The sequence below is a fragment of the Thalassophryne amazonica genome, chromosome 6 (assembly GCF_902500255.1).
Source record: "Thalassophryne amazonica chromosome 6, fThaAma1.1, whole genome shotgun sequence".
Lineage (NCBI taxonomy): Eukaryota > Metazoa > Chordata > Actinopteri > Batrachoidiformes > Batrachoididae > Thalassophryne > Thalassophryne amazonica.
Window position 1 is genome coordinate 91,912,229 of NC_047108.1, and position 22,576 is coordinate 91,934,804.

Sequence of the window (22,576 nt, forward strand, 5' to 3'; positions counted from 1 at the left end):
ACCTCACAGGTGTGCCATATCAAGATGCTGATTAGACACCATGATTAGTGCACAGGTGTGCCTTAGACTGCCTACAATAAAAGGCCACTCTGAAAGGTGCAGTTTTATCACACAGCACAATGCCACAGATGTCGCAAGATTTGAGGGAGCGTGCAATTGGCATGCTGACAGCAGGAATGTCAACCAGAGCTGTTGCTCGTGTATTGAATGTTCATTTCTCTACCATAAGCCGTCTCCAAAGGCGTTTCAGAGAATTTGGCAGTACATCCAACCAGCCTCACAACCGCAGACCACGTGTAACCACACCAGCCCAGGACCTCCACATCCAGCATGTTCACCTCCAAGATCGTCTGAGACCAGTCACTCGGACAGCTGCTGAAACAATCGGTTTGCATAACCAAAGAATTTCTGCACAAACTGTCAGAAACCGTCTCAGGGAAGCTCATCTGCATGCTCGTCGTCCTCATCGGGGTCTCGACCTGACTCCAGTTCGTCGTCGTAACCGACTTGAGTGGGCAAATGCTCACATTTGCTGGCATTTGGCATGTTGGAGAGGTGTTCTCTTCACGGATGAATCCAGGTTCACACTGTCCAGGGCAGATGGCAGACAGCGTGTGTGGCGTCATGTGGGTGAGCGGTTTTCTGATGTCAATGTTGTGGATCGAGTGGCCCATGGTGGCGGTGGGGTTATGGTATGGGCAGGCGTCTGTTATGGACGAAGAACACAGGTGCATTTTATTGATGGCATTTTGAATGCACAGAGATACCGTGACGAGATCCTGAGGCCCATTGTTGTGCCATACATCCAAGAACATCACCTCATGTTGCAGCAGGATAATGCACGGCCCCATGTTGCAAGGATCTGTACACAATTCTTGGAAGCTGAAATGTCCCAGTTCTTGCATGGCCGGCATACTCACCGGACATGTCACCCATTGAGCATGTTTGGGATGTTCTGGACCGACGTATACGACAGCGTGTACCAGTTCCTGCCAATATCCGGCAACTTCGCACAGCCATTGAAGAGGAGTGGACCAAGATTCCACAGGCCACAATTGACAACCTGATCAACTCTATGTGAAGGAGATGTGTTGCACTGCATGAGGCAAATGTTGGTCACACCAGATACTAACTGGTATCCCCCCCCCAATAAAACAAAACTGCACCTTTCAGAGTGGCCTTTTATTGTGGACAGTCTAAGGCACACCTGTGCACTAATCATGGTGTCTAGTCAGCATCTTGATATGGCACACCTGTGAGGTGGGATGGATTATCTCAGCAAAGGAGAAGTGCTCACTATCACAGATTTAGACTGGTTTGTGAACAATATTTGAGGGAAATGGTGATATTGTGTATGTGGAAAAAGTTTTAGATCTTTGAGTTCATCTCATACAAAATGGGAGCAAAACCAAAAGTGTTGCGTTTATATTTTGTTGAGTATATATATATATATATATATATATATATATATATATATATATATATATATATATATATACCAAACATTCACAAGTTTGTGATTAATAATAGTAATTATAATGACTATTTATATAGAACTTTCCCCAGAAGTGAAACACTCAACAAAACAAGAGTAATCAGAGGTTTCTGACCTCCAGATCACTTTCAGATCACCTCCAAAATTCAGGGGAGTCTTCCATGGCCTAGTATTATTCTGTGATGCAAATCTGGTGAGAATCCGTGAAGTAGTTTTGACGTAATCCTTCACAGCCTATATAAAGTGAAATCTTGATCCAGAATCTGGATCGGTTGAGGCCTGCGTTAACAGTGACCGCCACTAATGGCATTGCCCAACAAGGTGCTGTCAGAAATTGGGCTGCTACTGTGCTACTGGGTGAAGAAGAAGATGAGGAGGACAATGTGTCCAGAGACAGTGGGATAAGAGGGAAACTAGAAGCGTGGAAGTGAGAGTCAGGACTTATGACAGCATGACTGGTGAAGGTAGAGAGCTGGCTGATATGATGGAGAGGAGAAAGGTAGACATACTGTGTGTCAAGAGACCAAGTGGAAGGGAAGTAAGAGCAGGGGCATAGGCGGTGGCTTCAATTTGTTGTATCATGGTGTACATAGGAAGAGAAATAGTGTTGGAGTCATTTTAAAGGAAGAGTATGTTAAGAGTGTGTTGGAGGTTAAGCGAGTGTCTGACAGGGTGTTGAGTGTGAAGTTGGAAATTGAATGGGGTGATGATGAATATCATCAGTGCATATGGCCCACAGGTAGGTTGTGAGAAGAAGGAGAAAGAAGATTTGTGGAGTGAGATAGATGAGGTGGTGGAGAGTGTGCCCAAGCATGAAAGAGTGGTGATAGGAGCAGACTTCAAAGGCCATATTGGTGAAGGGAACAGAGGTGATGAGGAAGTAATGGTAGATATGGTATCAAGTACTTGATACCAGATGGTAGTTGATTTTGCCAAAATTTGAAGGATTACGTCAAAACTACTTTAAGGACTCTCACCAAATTTGCACCACAGATAGATACTGGGGCATGGAAGACTCCACTGAATTTTGGGCGTGATCTGGATCCTGTGTAACAGTTGAGGTTCCCCCCTGGATATCCAGGGGGGTAAGATATACGAGTACACCGTATGGAAATATGATTTTTAGTCTGCACTGTTGGGTTGGCTTGTTTAACACCGGATGCCCTTCTTACTGGCTGCACATTCCATGTGGCTGAGTTATTTAATTAAATTTAACATTTAATTAAATATTGTTTTACTTATATTTGCTAAGTTAAGGTACAGGAATTGGACCTAAAAGGATACAATGCTTAGTCACTCCGGCTGTACTGTAGTTGGGCACAAACAATATACCTTTGAATTTGATCAGCAATGATTTTGTGCTTTTACAGTTAAACAAAGGTCCACAGTTTTCACCTTAAGGTCCCCTAATGTACACTGTAAGGTCTTTTTGGATAAATGTACTTTTGGCTACAGAAATAATACCCTTATTCTCTATGTGAAGGTAGGGGAATGGCGCTAAGGGGTACAAATGCTTTGTCGCTGAAGCTATACCATTAGGTATGAAAATGAGTTTCTCTGTGTGAACAAATGGCTACACTTGAATTGTGAGGGAATATAATTTTTAACCATGTGACACATTTTTTCTAGGTATGATCCAGCATGCAGGTGCCTCAGTGTTGCAGACTCTAGCAAATGAAGAGACGGCCATGTTTCACTTGGATGCGGTAGACAGATGGTTACTTTCAAGTGATGATGGACTGGTTGTCTGCTGGGGTGGATGCAATCCAGGACCAAAGGTGACTCCGTAGTGCATTGGCTGTGCCAGCACATACTCCTGGACTTGACACAAACCAACTGAACAGTGGCACCTTAACACTAAGTCGAAATCCCTTCACCCCAAACCTGTTATGTGCAGCTCAGTTCCACACTACAACAAACTCCAGCCTCAAAAATGATCAAAAAGTTACTGTCACCAACGCTGAATTACTGGTGATACGAACTGACATATCTGTTTATTCGGTCCTCTTATACAGCAATTATTAGTTTATTCACTTCAGTGGAAGAATGCTCTCTATACTCAACATCTTTTTATTGTTATTCTTGCTTTTTAAATGCATTCAAACCTTGTCAAACTTTCGCACACAGCGGGTGAGCTACAAACATGATGCTGATTAAAGTCTTTAAAGCTCCGTCTACAATAGCTTGGGGAATGTGCCTTGAACCCAGCTGATGATAAAGTAGATGATAGATGAACAGATGTGTGTGTGTGTGTGTGTGTGTGTGTGTGTGTGTGTGTGTGTGTGTGTGTGTGTGTGGTGTTCACGGAGGGGCTGTTAGCTGACTGTAAACCAGACTGACAGATTTGTGCTCTCCTAATGAAGACTTACATGATCAGGTTCAAATGACAACGACGACAACACGCGAGGAAATTAAAAAAGCGAGAACAAATATGCTGCTCGCAGGTACCTCTGGCACTTTTCTAAATCGGAAAATGATAATTACCACCGCCAGGCTCGTGTCTGTTCTTTGCGATGGTGATGTTAATGACTTCGAGCGTGTTTGCACATTGCATTGCCTCATTACTTACAGTGGACAGTGTGTCCATGATATAAAAAGGCATTCTTAATCAGGCAGCTTGGCAGACAAGGGCACTGCAGCGGCCACGCATGCGCACATTACAGTTTTCCTGTGTACTGTACACAGTGGCGGCGCCAAGGGGGTGCATAAGCTCCCCCAATAATGAGCCAAGCCCCCTCTCAGCCCCCCCAATAATTCTGCCAATAATGTGAATAGCAACTGACATATTTGTGAACCTCAACTGCAGTTTTGCACTGAGAATGTCTCAATATTGCGTAACTAAGCAAAGTGATGAATGTGTGTATTCGGTGATCCACCAATGCTGAATCACCCTTCACAAACAGAATTTTCAGTTTTGCAAATAAACATTTATTTGTAAAAACCCACACACAAGTTACAAATCATAAATTTGTATTTGTGGATCACAAAGCACGTGTACAAATCAAAGGATATTTGGACGATTCAATGGTAACGGAATTACAATCGCAGCACATTTTTAATGGGGAGCTAAAATATGGCCAGATTTTCCCGTCGTCGTAATTCTGTTATCATAGAATCACCCATTTGTAAGTCACCATCTGTGTATTTACAAGTATTAATGAGACAAATTTAACTCCATACTCCCAAAATTTAGGTTTCCTAAATATTTATTATGGCCACTCTTAAAACTTCACTTATCTTTATAATTTTATTACTGGTAAATTTTAGAATTGATTGAGATGAGATATACTTATTATCTCGCAGGAATATATCACAATTATCTGGGAACTACTTTTTGCGCAGGAATTTATCAAGCACGTCGGCTGCAGCCACGCGCTAACACAGAATATACAGAAGCTGTATATCGTTGTTTGGCCAAAACCTCAGTGTTAAATTGGCAATAAATCTTTGACACAGACGATTTGTGTAAGGTTGATTCGATGCATTGTCTTGAGCACCATTTCAATGAATTCAGTTTGTATACGTATGTGCAGTGGTGGGCACAGATAACCAAAAAATTAACTTCGATAACAGATAATCAGATACACTGAAAAGTTCTTTGATAAAGATAAACCGATTAACCACCCAAAAATGTATCGAAGTTACGATAACCAATAAATTCCAGTATTGTCTCTGGTACAGTTGCAATTACTAAGAAGCTGAAATTGACTTTTAACACGATCGCTTTTGAAAGCATCAAAAGCGACAAAAGACCCAAAGAATGAGCCAGTATTTCCATGTTTGACCATGCTGCCCCCTGTAGGAAGCTGCACAGAAGACTCCTGAGAGTACCCACAAATCAGCTCTCTACTAATCATAATGCTCCGGTCAGGCGGAGGTCTTAAAAAATAAAGTCATACTAACTTATGGTTTTGTGAAATACTGATAGAATAACTCCATTAATGTCAATTCTGTCATTTGTACAAAGTTAAATATAACATATATCTTTTAATGTTGAATAATGCACTAATTCTGAGGTTTTGTAACAAACACAGACCGCAAAGCATTCTGGCTAAAAGTGCCTCTGCTAAACACTGATTGGTTCAGTCATTCATTATGTAAACCAACACGTTAATGTGACATGTGTTGTGTGTTGGTTTAAAGATAAATGTGCTTTTGTAAAATATTCCATTTTTATTTGTAAAAACAGGCATTTTTACGGAGCCCTGGAAGTGTCATCGCAAAATGTTTTGCATGTGGAGAGAATGTGCACACGTTTTATGATGTTGTAAAACGTGCACTCATTATTAGTAAGTAAGTAAGTAAATTTATTTATATAGTGCCTTTCACAGACATAAGTCACAAAGCACTTCACAGGTTAAAATGCAATAATAAATAATAAAAACATAGATAAAACAAAGGACAAGGTTACCAACTGGTATCACCAGTTCTCCTTTGTCTACAGGATAGAGTGGTTTCTTCTGGAAACAGCACTCTTCTGTTTGCAGAGGGTAGAACAATATACCTATTAGGAAACTTTTAACAGGTAGGTCTCAACTGCTTTTAAGTTTTAAAAAGGTTTTTCACTGTTCAGCTTGGTTTACAACGTTATCAGTCTAAAAGTTATCGGATGGCAATTCATCGGAAGATAATTAGTCCGATGATGGTTTTTAAAGTTATCTAAAAAGATAATCCAATAATGAAAACATTATCTTCGATAATTATCTGTTATCGGATTATTGGAAGTGTGCCCACCACTGCGTATGTGCAAGTTTACTGAACTAGCAGTCATTCTAAGTGATGTGTATGTGCATTGATACCACATTTTAGAGGAGCACGGGTGACTAAAACATATACCTTGGTATTTATAAAGCAATTTACTATATATTGTTCATTTCGACAACATTTTGTGGAGCCCCTCCGACTTTTACCCCAGCCCCCCTAAGCCCCCTCAACAAAAATTTCCTGGCGCCGCCACTGACTGTACATGCACACTGGAGGTGGTCAGCATGTGCGTTTGAATTTGCGTGTGACCCCCGTGTTGGGATCCACATTTTGCAGGCTAACCATGCTCGCTGCTCTCTGATCTGCAACCTGTGGTATTCAGACCACAGCGGGTTTGGAGCACTGCTGTAGGCTAACTGATGCACACACGCACATGTGCACATGCGCCTTGAGGGACGCCAGAGGGGTGAGAGGTCAAAAACACATCTCATCCACTCCTTTACTCTCCAGGGAGTGAAATTATTGTCGGTTTTGAAGATGTTTTTGCCGCGCCAGCTTAAAACGGAATCTTCTAACTGGATGACTGAGAACTTTCATTGGAAATAACACGTCTTCCGTTTTTTTACCCATTAGCAATCACATTTTTACACCTCCTGCTCATTGCTTGCACTCACTCCCTCTTTTCCTTTTTGTCAAATTGTTCTTACATCACCACCTCCCTCCCACCCAACCCCATGATCTATGTATCTTCGGTGTGCAGGAAGGTGACTTTTTTCCCCATTTACTCCACTTGACATCAGCACTAATCACAATTTACACATCTTAGTGACTCATTCGAGCTAATAAGGTCTGTTTATGTGCTTTTAACCATATTTGTTTGTCTGCTGGCTTCAGTAACCCTCTCCAAAATTAGACTCTGACCGCATCTCACAAAATCTACAGAGGATAGTGTTTCTGTGCACAAGTCTCATGCACATTAAATGTTGCCTGAAACTTAAAAAAAAAATGAAGAAAATCTGCAACACATCTCATCTTTCTCTCGTGCATCCCTTTTCACAAGCAATGAATTGCTTTCTGAAAGGATGCTTTTGTGTGTTGAAATTGTCTCAAAGCCTTGTTCCTGCAAATACAGTAACAGTTAAGTGAATAATTCTTGGGCAATGTAACCTTGGGTTTGACTTCTAAGTTCTTGGCAATTTTTAAACCTTTTCCCAAAGTTTTCTTGGAAACTTGAACTTTGGCTATTTATGCCTTTCTGTGTCATGAACTCAGTTTTCAATTACAAAATGGGTTTCTAAACTTGCTAAACTGATTAAGTTATTTTCTAAAATAGAAAAATAGATTTTTTTTTTTTTATGACAGATTCGAAATTTTAGAAGATTCCGTGCTTGATTTCTGAAAATAATTTCTTTTGGCCTTTTATTTAATTTATAATTTTTTTAGTTATTTATTTATTTGCTGTGGGTCTCCACAGCAGATTTGATATGGATCTGCATACTGATATGCCTGTTTACGCCAGATGCCGTTCCTGACACAGGTAGTCTGGTAGTCTGTTTTGAAAGTGCATTAATAATGAAAAGTGGGATCAAATGAAAGGGGTTCCCGGTGAGTCAACAGACTTGTGTCGGAGCCCATCAGTGAAGTTGGCTGACATGAAGCTGTGAAGCATTAAGGCAAAGATGATCTTTTTCCATAGGTGTTTAGATTTGTTTGTTTCATGGTTGTTTTCAATTTTTTAAGAAAGACAGATGGTTCGAGAGGGTAGCCAACAAAAGCACTAAGATTTATTTATTTATTTTTTAATAAGGGTCCAAGCCAAATGCTCTCCACTTCCCCAGCACCCCTGTTCGAAGGGCCAGGTTAGGAGCTTGACTGCAACGGGAAAACGAATCCTAATTAGAAGATCTTCACTTAGCCTGGAAAAAGAGTTTGTTGCTCTATAAAAAAGCCCCTCCGTAACGCTAGGACATCTTTCTACTCATCAATAATTAAAGAAAATAAGAATAACCCCAGGTTTCTTTTCAGCACTGTTAAGCCAGGCTGACAAAGAGTCAGAGCTCTATTGAGCTGAGTATTCCATTAACTTAACGGAGTAATGACTTCATGACTTTCTTTGCTAACAAAATTTTGACTATTAGAGAAAAATTACTCATAACCCATCCCAAAGATGTATCGTTATCTTTGGCTGCTTTCAGTGATGCCGGTATTTGGTTAGACTCTTTCTCTCGATTTTTCTGTCTGAGTTATTTTCATTAGTTACTTCATCCAAACCATCAACATGTTTATTAGACCCCATTCCTACCAGGCTGCTCAAGGAAGTCCTACCATTATTAATGCTTCAATCTTAAATATGATCAATCTATCTTTGTTAGTTGGTTAGTACCACAGGCCTTTAAGGTGGCAGTAATTAAACCATTGCTTAAAAAGCCATCACTTGACCCAGCTATCTTAGCTAATTATAGGCCAATCTCCAACCTTCCTTTTCTCTCAAAGATTCTTGAGAGGGTAGTTGTAAAACAGCTAACTGATCACCTGCAGAGGACTGGCCTATTTGAAGAGTTTCAGTCAGGTTTTAGAATTGCATCATAGTACAGAAACAGCATTAGTGAAGGTTACAAATGATCTTCTTATGGCTTCGGACAGTGGACTTATCTCTGTGCTTTTTCTGTTGGACCTTCAGTGCTGCTTTTGATACTGTGACCATAAAATTTTATTACAGAGATTAGAGCATGTCATAGGTATTAAAGGCACTGCGCTGCGGTGGTTTGAATCATATTTGTCTAATAGATTACGTTTGTTCATGTAATGGGGAATCTTCTTCACAGACTAAAGTTATTATGGAGTTCCACAAGGTTCTGTGCTAGGACCAATTTATTCACTTATACATGCTTACCTTAGGCAGTATATAGACGGTATTGCTTAAACTTTCATTGTTACGCAGATGATACCCAGCTTTATCTATCCATGAAGCCAGAGGATACCCACCAATTAGCTAAACTGCAGGATTGTCTTACAGACATAAAGACATGGATGACCTCTAATTTCCTGCTTTTAAACTCAGATAAAACTGAAGTTATTGTACTTGGCCCCACAAATCTTAGAAGCATGGCGTCTAACCAGATCGTTACTCTGGATGGCATTCTCCCTGATCTCTAGTAATACTGTGAGAAATCTTGGAGTCATTTTTGATCAGGATATGTCATTCAAAGCGCATATTAAACAATATGTAGGACTGCCTTTTTGCATTTACGCAATATCTCTAAAATCAGAAAGGTCTTGTCTCAGAGTGATGCCTGAAAAACTAATTCATGCATTTATTTCCTCTAGGCTGGACTATTGTAATTCATTATTATCAGGTTGTCCTAAAAGTTCCCTAAAAAGCCTTCAGTTGGTTCAGAATGCTGCAGCTAGAATACTGACGGGGACTAGCAGGAGAGAGCATATCTCACCCGTGTTGGCCTCTCTTCATTGGCTTCCTGTTAATTCTAGACTAGAATTTAAAATTCTTCTTCTTACTTATAAGGTTTGAATAATCAGGTCCCATCTTATCTAGGGGACCTCGTAGTACCATATTACCCCATTAGAGCGCGTCGCTCTCAGACTGCGGGCTTACTTGTAGTTCCTAGGGTGTTGTAAGAGTAGAATGGGAGGCCAGAGCCTTCAGCTTTCAGGCGTCCTCTCCTGTGGAACCAGCTCCCAATTCAGATCAGGAGACAGATACCCTCTCTACTTTTAAGATTAGGCTTAAAACTTTCCTTTTCGCTAAGGCTTATAGTAGGGCTGGCTCGGGTGACCTGGACCATCCCTTGGTTATGCTGCTTTAGACGTAGATTGTGGGGGGTTCCCATGATGCACTGTTTCTTTCTCTTTTTGCTCCGTATGCATCACTCTGCATTTAATCATTAGTGATCGATCTCTGCCCCCCTTCACGGCATGTCTTTTCCTGGTTTTTTCCCTCAGCCCCAACCAGTCTCAGCAGAAGACTGCCCCTCCCTGAGCCTGGTTCTGCTGGAGGATTCTTCCTGTTAAAAGGGAGTTTTTCCTTCCCACTGTGGCCAAGTGCTTGCTCATAGGGGGTCGTTTTGACCGTTGGGGTTTTTCATAATTATTGTATGGCCTTGCCTTACAATATGGAGCGCCTTGGGGCAACTGTTTGTTGTGATTTGGCGCTATATAAGAAAAAAGTTGATTGATTGATTGATTGATCACTGGCACTATAGTCCAATGGCCAAACCATTGCTAAATCAGCAACTAAATTGTGTAATTTAGTAAGCCGTTTCGGTTCATTAATATACAAGCAGAGTGTACATGCATTGTGAACTTGCTTATGTAAGGTACATCTGAGTATTACATCTAAATACCACAAATGCACCACACTCAACTTTAGACCAGGTTTTGGCTGGTGTTTGCTGCAATTCCTTTGTACCCAGTGTACCATCACCTCAGCACACCATACCCTATTTTAAGACAAATGCACCCATGGCTGCACAGATTATTGCAATCCTATTTCAAGAAATGGATTTCAGAGAACTACAAATGACACTTGCCCTCCACTGTGCACCACTTTAGGTAGATAGGATCTGACATCTAAGATGTAACACCACTTTTATAGCAAAAATGTGGAATGCCCAAACTTTTGCGCAGCATTGGTAATGTGTACTGTTTCCTGGTTAGTATCACAGATGTAGGGATCCACATGCTACAACCAGCTGGCTTCTGTCCAGCTCCCACTCCTTTAAAAACAGAGCCGCTACTTTTCCCTGCTCCATCTATACTTTTAAAAAACTTGTTCAAAAAATGGAACAAATTCCCAACTGTATGAGAATTTATTAAATCTTAATGTGCAAATTCCCAATGGATTGGTTGGGAAGATGTGCAGCGTGGCCTCTTACAATTTTACTTTCTGTTTTTGTTTTACTTTCAATCACTGTTCCTTGCACATGCACTCAACTGCATGCATGTGGGCATACGGATGGGGTTGGGGATTGTAGACGCTCACTGAAAAACACGTCAGCTAACTGCCTCTTTTTCTCGCTTACTACTCTCATTTCAGTGTATCGTTGAATGTAGCAGTGCAGTGGCAAATGGAGCTGCTCCCTGTACAGCTCTGTCTGGATAAAAAGGAGTCCTCCCCTCCTTGGCACATGCAAAATGGAGCGTGCACCAGGAACTCCGTAAAGCTCTGCTCAGATGAGCCGAGACGGCTTCGCGGGTTGTTGCAACATGTCAGAATATCAGAGTGTCTCAATTATAAGTCTTCATTAGTAGCTGTAGACACCTAAACAAAGGGGAACACCACGGTGGCCCCTTCTAACAGCTTCTCGGCGTTACCAATCACATAGAGTTCTATTTCCCAAAGTGCGAAGAAGCCTTTGTGTTTAGTTGTTGTGACACTCTATATTTTACTCCTCCCAGGCGGCGTCCTGTCACCTATATTTATGATTTCCCGATAACCTCCCATGGGTCTTTATTGAAGCTTACGGCTACCCAGCAGCCTGCTGAATTGTACATCAGGGAGTGAGAGGAAAGGAAGGGATTATAAAAAAGCAGTCATCTAGAGATAATGAAGAGAAGCAAAATGCCAATGCTTGTTGCTCAGGGTGCTGTGGATATTTTAGGGAGATATTCCTGCTATTTTTTTTTTTTAAACATTCCTCTAGGATCCAAGATGAGAGTTGCAGACATCAGATGCACTAAAAGAACACCGCTAAGGCCTTGGTGGGAGGGGGGGTGTCACCCGAACAAGTTAATTTTTTTTCCAAAGCAACACTGAAGACACATTTATAATAAGTCATGCAACCACACAGAATAGGACAAACAATATGTATGTAACGTAACAAACACGGAGAGAAAATCGACTGATTATCATTTCAGAAAATGGGTTAAAGCCCTCTAAGCAACCTCTGTCTGACAGGATGCATACCAGCATAACAGGCTGTTACAAGACAAGGCTTTCATTGTCGCTGCCATTTACCACAGCAGCTGGAACATTATGAGTGTATAAAAACCATTGGCTTTGTTAATGAGAAATCATACCTAATTTGCCACAATAGCCTCGCCAGTATTTGTGTTTAAGCGTGTGTGAGTATACGAGCTGATTGTGAAGGGCGCAGCCTCCTTCAATCCCTCATTTGGACATAAAGGGACATTTGAAAGGCAAAGACCCTCGTCGGTCTTCATCTAAATCTGCTGTCTATTTTTACTGCCACTGCTTAAAACCCAGAGGGGACCCTCATCTGACATGCAACAAAGAAACAGAAATGACAATACCCTGGAAAAAGCTGACCTCTACGAGTCGAAAAGTGTGTTTGGAATGGTTCGGTCTTACCTTCACTACGGTGACCATGCCGTCATTGGAAACAGGGTCAGTGCGGATTATGAAGTGGCCAGAAGGGTCGCCGCTAATGATCCTGTAGATGGCATTCCAGTTAGGGGTGTGAGGCTGGTCAGCATCTATCACTGTCAGGTTTGCAACCACCACATCCACTCTGTTTTCCGGGACCTCACCAGAAACTGTGAATAAAAGAGTACAAAAAGGAGAAATGTTTATTTTGACTGTCGGCAAGACTTTTGGACCATTTTATTTGAGTGCAGCAATTTTTACAAATCGTGGCTGAGGTGCTCACTTTTTTTTTTTCTTTATAGAGCCTGTCATCCATTCAGGTTTTTCAGGTATTGTCCCACTTTACCACCTTCTGAGTACTAAACAAGCAGTAAAGACACACACACATGCAGTTGCACATGCACTCAGGAGTGCTGTTCCAGTTTCACAGTTTTCTGCTATTTCTGCATTTCTAATCCCACATTTTTGACAAGCAATAACATGCTATTCCTCTGAAAGTGAAACTATTAAAAGAGGACAGAATATATGAAAGAAGCCTGCAACTAGGAGGGTTAAAACAGCTGTTTGGGTGTCCCGGATTGGCTTTCAGCTGTCCCGTTGCTGTATGAACATGTGTGCTTTGTCCCAATAAGCCTGGCGAGGAGTGAGCGGCGGTCTGTCATGTGTCTTTTATGGGAGTGATTCATCAAAGCCACACCAGCTCAGACGATAAAAGCACACAAAGAAGAACCGTCACTATCTATGATGGCACCAGTACCCTGTAAAACATGTAACTCTGCTTCCACAAGCACCACCTAATCATTCGCACAGGTTCAGGGGGGTAAGCGTGTTGTCGTCACCTCATCTCATAGCAACAAAGCATGAGGTGCCCTTCGCTCACTGTGTTGCCAGGGGTAACAGATGTGAAACAGCCACTGAGCCACTTAGTATGTGAGTGTTGGATATCATTGAGCAAGCTCCCAGACTAAACACTCCAACGCTGCCTTCACCCAGCAAACAGCCGACAGCGGTGAGAAGATTAGAAGGATGCATTGGAAGAGCTTTTCAGAGATCTCGTGACATTCTTAAGACAACAGACAAGTTGGGGGTGATCCCAATGCACTGCGTGCTCTGGATAAGCAGGCAGGCTGTCGTATATGTTTGAGTGCGAGTGTACTTGAAAGGTTTATCATTGTGGTTTGGTTCAGAGACTCTCCAGTGCCAATTCAATAAAATAAAACTTCATAGATTGCTCTTGAGCTCCCTGAAGCCCTTGGGCCTTCTGCCTTCTGAGCACATAGTAAAAGTAAGGACAAGTATTACCTCAAATAGTGCAGCAGATAACAGAATATTTACAAAGGAATCCTTCAAATGGTGATACAAGCATCAAATTTGGCAAAAGTACACCTTAGATATTACTCTTTGAAACAACTGACGGGCCACTTGAATTTTCAATAGGCGGGCACATAGGGGTCAATTGAAGAATTACATAGGGGTCAAAATATAAAAAATGCTCCACATCATATTGAAAGTTATACCACGTTATTTGTCTGATTGTAAAGATTCCAAAAGGTATAGTTTGGCCTATCTATGGCTGAATTCTATAGAGTTATGGGGGTAAAAACAACAAGAGTTCAGTTCAGTTTGTTACAGGGGTCAAAGTTAGAGTTGCTCCAATTTTGTTTCAAAGGTGATGCAAATTATTGGTTGAGTTAATAGGGTTTCCAAAAGGAGAGTTTGCACCATGTGTCATGCTTGGTTATCACATTACGGGGGTAACATACGAGGGCTGTCAATAAAGTATAGGTCCTTTTTATTTTTTCAAAAACTATATGGATTTCATTCATTATGTTTTTACGTCAGACATGCTGAACTCCTCGTGCGCATCGCTTGAGTTTTTCCACGCCTGTCCGGTGACGCATTTGCCTGTGAGCACTCCTTGTGGGAGGAGTCATCCAGCCCCTCGTCGGAATTCCTTTGTCTGAGAAGTTGCTGAGAGACTGGCGCTTTGTTTGATCAAAATTTTTTCTAAACCTGTGAGACACATCGAAGTGGACATGGTTCGAAAAATTAAGCTGGTTTTCAGTGAAAATTTTAACGGCTGATGAGAGATTTTGAGGTGATACTGTTGCTTTAAGGACTTCCCACGGTGCGAGACGTCGCGCAGCGGTCTCAGGCGCCATCGTCAGCCTGTTTCAAGCTGAAAACCTTCACATTTCAGGCTCTATTGATCCAGGACGTCGTGAGAGAACAGAGAAGTTTCAGAAGAAGTTGGTTTCAGCATTTTATCTGGATATTCCACTGTTAAAGGAGATTTTTTTAATGAAAGACGTGTGGACGGGTCCGCGTGTCGGGACGCAGCCGGCGCGGTGCGGCGGCACAGGAAAAACACCTCCGTGTTGATAACCATTTGTAAAATCCAGGCGGCTTTTGATGGCTTTCAGTGGAGTGAGTATATGAGAAATTGTTTAACAGCTGGACATGTTCCAACTTGTCCTTAAGGCTTCCAACAGAGGTGTTTTTCCTGTGGCGGAGCGTCGCGGCGGCTGCGAGCCGACGCTGCAATCCGTCCGCACGTCTTTCATTAAAAAAATCTCCTGTAACAGTGGAATATCCGGAAAAAATGCTGAAACCGACTTCTTCTGAAACTTCTCTGTTCTCTCACGACGTCCTGGATCAATAGAGCCTGAAATGTGGAGGTTTTCAGCTTGAAACAGGCTGACGACGGCGCCTGAGAGCGCTGCGCGACGTCTCAGTATCACCTCAAAATCTCTCATCAGCCGTTAAACTTTTCACTGAAAACCAGCTTAATTCTTCGAACCGTGTCCACTTCGATGTGTCTCACAGGTTTAGAAAAATTTTGATCAAACAAAGCGCCAGTGTCAAGAAAGATGACTTTAAGCTTGCTTTCAGCTTGTTTTCATCTTGGAATATATTACGTGCCATTGGATTAATACACACGTTGTTGGAATAAACTGGACAGTGTTTGGTACTTTCCTGGAGTAAGTGAGGTCATACCGGACTTTTCCATTGCAGATGGGGAGGCCCATGGAATGAACTCAGTGGTGAAGACGATGGAATATGTCTAAGATGATTTTAAATGACAAAGTATGATCAAATGAAGTATTAATGTGTTAAAAGTAATATCTAAGAATGATTCCAACATAACAAGTATGATTAAATGAACTATTAATGTAATAACAGTAAGAGTTGATTAGAAAATGTATGTTACAAATAAGTGAAAAGAATGATTATATGAGTTGTTTTTCATACAGTCAGAAAGAGGAAGAAGTTGTTTTTGTGCAGAGGCAGAGACAAAAAAGGAAGTTAATGATGTCACAAGCGAGGCCAGAAGAGCTGATGATAAAAACAACTGTTCAGAACATTAAGATGTGATAAGATATGAAGTGAATAATAAGGAATGGAAATGTTTGTATATGATCATATAAATTGTTTTATGTGAAAAAGAGTTGAAATGAAATGATTGAATATGATTAATGTGATTGATGTGACATGATTTAGAAAGTATGAATTCTCGGAAAAAGTTGTGTTAGGCAGAAAAATAGGAACTGAGTCACTTTAGTTACTGACAACCAGGACATCAGTTACCGGCAGCCAGGAAATGTTCTCCAGATGGCTTCCAGTAAAAGAAAGGAGTAGGGAGGGGAGGCTTTGAGTCACCATCATCTCCATGGTAACCAAGATCAACTCAGCAACAACAGGAGTTTCATATAAAAACTGCAAAACAACAGGAAACGGGGTTATTCTTCCAGGGAGAGGTGCTGTTGTCACTTCTCCGCTGCTACGAGGAGATCACAAGACTTGACCATCTTGTGAGCTGTAATTAGAATCGAGGAGCGAGAGGATTAGAGACATAAGAGATTATTTGAGAGAGTTTTCAACTCCCACTCAGGCCGTCCAGTCACGGAGTAGCAGAGCATTGGAGAATAATCACTGGCCTTAAGTCTGAGTGGGGAAGTTTCAACGTTTTCTCTCTCATGGAACATCACATCGTACCAGAATGGATTAGATCAACTTTTGGTTGATTGAAGAAGGAATAAACTCTTATGTGGATTATTTCCTAAAGGATATAAACTCTTATGTGGATTATTTCCTGAAGGATTACAACATCACAAGGATCGTGGTCAGCTAACAACTAAAAGCTGATGAAGAGGAGACCAAGTTCATCGAACTGGGGATTTTAACATCAAAAACCTCCTTCCCTCACTCCTAGAAAAATTATTAAGAAGTTATTCCAGTCCAGTCAGAGTAAGATCAGACAGCATTATTGAATCAAGAACAAAAATCTCTGCCAATTATTATTCTGATTATATTTGAATTACTGTTGTGAAATTATCATCATATACCCTATTTTGATTATGTTGTCAGCACTTGCAAAACCTGAAATAAATTTCCAAACATGCAGTTAAAGTGTTAAGGCTCGGACATTGGATTTATTGATTCTTCTTAAGGTGTAAAAGTTAATGTTTTTTGGGTGTATAACATCAAAAAGTGCTCTAAAAGGTTAGTCTGGTTTTTAACGAAATTAACGCATCCTGGGGACTCGCTGTACGAGTCACTAAATTTAAAATCTAGCAACATTCCAAGAGCCCTGATCCATAAGAGGAGAGCTGCCGTTAACGGGCGTGGCTGGCTCGTATCCTGGTTCCAGAACAAGGCTATTCGACCGGGGTGCGAGATCAGCGTCAGCGGGGTGGACGTCTGGATGGAGGCAGTGAGCAGCTAGACGAATCTCCTCGCCACCAGCTTGAACAGCCTTTGTGCAGCCCTGCCAGGTAATACCCGCGGAGACACGAAGGTCGGACCCCAGAGACGGAGAGCTGGTTTTATATATATATAAAGCGGGATCTGACACCAGTCTCTCAGCAACTTCTCAGACAAAGGAATTCCGACGAGGGGCTGGACGACTCCTCCCACAAGGAGTGCTCACAGGCGAATGACGTCACCGACAGGTGTGGAAAAACTCACGCATGCGCACGAGGGTTCAAGCATGTCTGACGTAAAAACATATGAATGAAATCCATATAGTTTTTGAAAAAAATAAAAAGGACCTACACTTTATTGACAGACCTCGTATGTGTCATGTCATAGAATTCAATGGACGTCAACATTATTTGACCTTTACTTTAGAGACCAAGCATTCAGCACAGAACTATTCCATTTGTTAATCCAAGTGGCTCAATCAACAATTTGCACCATTTTTTTTTACTAAAATTGGAGCAACTTTAACTTTTGACCCCTGTACAAACTGAAAATTGACCTTTGTCACGATTCTTAAGGTCTTTACCCCATAACTCCATAACACTCAGTCATAGATAGTCCAAACTATACCTTTTTGGAATCTTTATGATCAGACAAATAATGTGGTATAGTTTTCAATATGATTGGATCATTTTTATATTTTAACCCCTGTGTAATTCTTCAACTGACCCCTACGTGGCCGCCTATTGAAAATTCAAGTGGCCTGTTGTTTTTTCAAAAGAGCAATGTCTAAGGAGAATGTGTGCTGGATTTGGTGCTTGTATCACCACGTGAAGTATTGTTTCAGTTATTTGCTGCACTAAAAGTGACAAGTGTCCACAGCAGCTGTTATGGGTAACTAGAAGACTTGTATCAGGTAGCAAGGTATCGCTACATTAAAGTCTTATTCATTGTCTTGTAGGAATGGTTAGACGGTGTCGTGGTTTGTACTGTCCCAAGACTGATGGGTATTATTAGTGCACTCAAGCAACTAAAAGATTTTATGTATAGTAAGTGCACTACGAGTCCCAAAGAGCACTGAGGTAAGAAACCAAACTTAAAATTCTGTCATCTGTGAAATTAGAAGTTGACCTTTGCGGGACTCAATATACGTTTTCAGCAATTTGCATCAATTCAGCATGAGACTTTTGAGTGGATTTGCATCAGTTCAGCAGCTACTGTTTGAAGTGTTCTGAATGTGCTACAGCTCTATTGTACTTCACCATTCATTGCCCTTTCAGTCCCAATCTAATAAAAGAACAATTTGTGCAACTGAGATGACCTTTATTGTAAATTCATCCAAAAGAACAACAACAACAAAAACAAACCGTGTTTCTGTGCTGAATATCATTCAGGTCATCAGCAAGGTGAAATTTACATTTTCTCAAAGACCAAATCCCAAATTTTAGGACTCTGAAGGCTCTGGCTCTTAGTGTTAGAACAACAGCAGGTTCTGACATCTGGTATTGTCATTTTCAGTAATAGATTATAATACTTTTGTGATTCTCAAAACACTCTGGGTAGGTGTCTTTCTTCCACTCTCTTAATGTTTTATCAGCTCAGCACTTCTTGCAGTGTACTGGAGTGAACATCAGACAGAGGACTAACTTTTTCAACAATGTCTCACATATTCTCTGATCAGGTCATCATTTTCTTCCCTCGATGATGCTATATTTTGCCTTCTACTGCTGGACTAAAGAAAAGCTCTTTGACTGTGATTGGCACAGAGGTTTGACACCTCTTGCCAACAATCTCACCCTTATGTCACTGAGCTGACACTGGGGAAGGACAAAGGAAATAATGGGAGCTGTAAGGACAGAGGAGTAGTGACAGGGGGAGCTCATCATGTACGCGGTGAGGATGATCAAGAAGGAGGTCAAACACCTACAACAGCACTTTTTACTTGATAGAGATGTGGCTGCACTTTGTGAGGGTTAATGGTGGCCGATGTAGACAGTCAAGAGGCCCATGGTGCATTTTGTGAAACAAATGTGAACAGCACATGAAATCTTTGTGAGTTTTACCTGAAAGAGAGGCGACTCAAAAACAAACGTGGTGAACAACTTGTAAATGGTAAATGGACTGCATTTACATAGCGCTTTTCCATCTGCATCAGGTGCTCAAAGCCAGTGGTGGGCACAGTCCAGCTAGTCTGATAGCAGATAATTATCGAAGCTAATGTTTTTGCCATGGAAATATAGACCTGGAATGGATGTGCACGCCTCAATCTATTAGTGTTGCTCAGGACAGGAAGGCGCCATTACTAAGGGTGGAGATGTGCAGATCATCAATAATAAAATGACCGCTTTTTTTGCACTAGCGTCGCTATTTCTTAACAGATTTTAATAAATGTAGGCTTGTTTTAAAGCCCTTTGAAAGCTCTTTCTGATGAACCTATGCATGTGTGGGTAAAAAAAAAACTTATGTAAAATGCAGAAATTTGGGGAAATTATGACAAACTGTGCTGCTTTTCTTGCTCTATTGTCACTATTTGTTAACAGATTTTAATAAAAGTAGGCTTGTTTTAAAGCCCTTTAATTGCTCTTTCTAATGAACCTATGCATGTGTGGGTGAAAAAAACTTTATGTAAAATGCAGAAATTTGGGTAAATGATGACAAACTACTGCTTTTCTTGCTCTATTGTCGCTATTTGTTAACAGATTTTAATAAAAGTAGGCTTGTTTTAAAGCCCTTTAATTGCTCTTTCTAATGAACCTATGCATGTGTGGGTGAAAAAAAAACTTTATGTAAAATGCAGAAATTTGGGGAAATGATGACAAACTGTGCTGCTTTTCTTGCTCTATTGTGTTTTAAAGCCCTTTAATTGGCCTGTGCCACACGGCCTCCCGGAGTGGCAGAGCGGAGACCTAGGTGGGAGGGTAGGGTCAGAAACACAGGGGTGGGAGAGGGGAGGCATGCATCAGTCTCTGTCCATGTGTGCATAAAGTCTGGAGTTGCCTTGACCACAACATGCTGTAAGGGAGGGCAGATAAGAGGGCAGCTGAATGCTTCACCAAGGCCATTGAAATCCTTCTGGAGGAAAACAAGTGGGGCGTTTTGACCTTGCTATTTGAGTGTAAGTTTCAGCATAACTTTACAGTATTGTGCCACTGAAAGTGTTAATGAAACACAGTCTTTGATCACCATTAAAGAATGCATGAAGTATAGATTCCCAGGTATGCGTCCTGCCCAATACAGAGCCTGTCAAATCCGTGTCAGCATGAAGAAAAATCCAGACTGAGCTCCTGATGCTTGATTATACTGATTGCATTGTACTGATTTGTTGAGGCATCTTAGCATGCAAAATGCTATTGAATGAATACAGGATACAATTTGGCTCAATATTTAGGTTAATTTGTGCATGCAACATAAATAGTTAAATAACTTTGGCGCTGCATAAGACGAAGTGATTAATTCCATCTTCCACCTGCTTAAAGAACCTATCCTTGGTGGTAGTTATGGATAAAGCCTCTTTAATTAAGCTTTACTTTAGCTTGGGGATGAGTTACCAAGCAATGTTGACAATACTTGCTTTGAAAGGGATTACTGTTCATTAAGGGTATTTAACGAGGATATTGAGAGTACTTGAAGTAGTCGGTACTTGAAACAGGTGCAGAGAACTTCATGCTTTGGGCTGAGCTGTTGTACTGGATCTCTGAAAGAACACTTATGCACATAGATTAATCAAAATATGGGAATGAATTTATCTTGTGTGAAAGAAATAGCATTTCCAGTGCTTCACATAGTAAAGTGTGGGATGACTCTGGGACGACTTAGGTTTTGATATCGTATTGTAGCTAGAATATTAAAAAATAAATATATTTTCCTCATATGCAGTTCACTAGAAAACGATCCTTGAAAATATTTGTGGATTTTGATTTTGTCCATCAAGAGATTTTGCCAAAGCTGTGATGCAAAATGACCAGTGAAGAACCTTGGATTCATGCTCATGAGTGAAGTATTTTTGATGCATGTGGTTCAAAATAAATCAAACTAAGTGTGGTGTTTACATTACAACAGGGCTGAAACATCATTATTTGTAGTATTGGGTTCCCACAATCTATTTCCAGGGCTATAATGTCATCTCCTGGATCTTCAATTAAGATTAAAATGAGTGATATTGGTGGATTGTATATATTGGTATGCGTCTGTGTAACACAATGCTGCAAGGAAAGCCAACAACCAAATCTTATACAATTTGAATATACTGACTTGTGGCCTTTAAATTTTAATAATAGTAGAGGGGAAGTGAATGCCTGAAACACAACAGATAAATTGTGAGTGCATGTAGGCTGAATTGCATGTTGTTTTGGTGGCTATAAATATAAATATAATTTTTCAAAGCCATTTAAGATTTAGCCATTTGAAAAACATGGCATTACTGCGATCTGGTTGCAAAAAGTCACTTTTCTCTTCTTCAATTTTGTTAAAGAGCTCTATGGCTCACATGACACGGATTAATCTATAAAAGGAAAAAGGTACTGGTTCCGATGGTAAGTCTATACGTATTTGTGTATCTTTTTTTTTTTTTTACTTTTATATGAGTGAAGTGCCACGAAGCACCATGCAGCGGCAACAAGCTCGTGCTATGGTACAGGGAGTCCCAAACAGGAAGTGCCAAATTTTGAGTCCACAGTGAAACAGGAAATGTCAAACACTTCCTGGATTAACAGACAAGATCCCATGGAATCTCATGGGAACTCAGTGGCAAGTTCACACTGAAACAGGAAGTGCCAAATTTTGAGTCCACAGTGAAACAGGAAATGTCAAATGTTGAACATTACCTGGCATGGGTGGAGCTAGAGCAGAGGCCAGAGTTGAACTGGACTCCCCTGAAATCTGATTGGACACAGATGATTGACATATCACTGCACCGCATCTCTGGTTGTAAAGAGCTGCATTTTGAAATCAGTGAGTCACACCGACTGCTAGGTTCCTCCTGTCCAGTAGTTGGTGCTGTGTACCACAAAAAGCTCTAATCCACCTTAGCAGAATAAGAAAATTGTTTGACTCAGATTTGAACTGAACACGTCATTTGAACTGTGGACTAATAGTGACACCAAAGTTACATTGGTGAGTAAATGACCTTATCCAGGTTGTTAAACGTGGCAGTTCTCCTTTAATGTGGGTTGCCTTATATATGCATGTGTCTCCAGTGATTTTTAAATGGGCAGGCAGCTTTTGATTAAATAACCTCTTAATTTTGCTGTCTGAAGGACTTAAATAACCTCTTTATATTGGTCACTGAGTGACACTACGATGATGGATTGCACTTAAAAATACACATGCCCACA

The 22,576-nt window shown here is 40.9% G+C and overlaps 1 protein-coding gene across 1 annotated transcript in view; it reads right to left on the reverse strand.

The window, feature by feature from the left end:
• The window catches only part of LOC117512653 (cadherin-4-like), a 990,586-nt gene that overhangs the window by 60,387 nt on the left and 907,623 nt on the right, over positions 1-22,576 (reverse strand). The window contains 1 exon segment of the mRNA XM_034172806.1: positions 12,528-12,712. Coding sequence (XP_034028697.1) covers positions 12,528-12,712 — 185 coding nt within the window.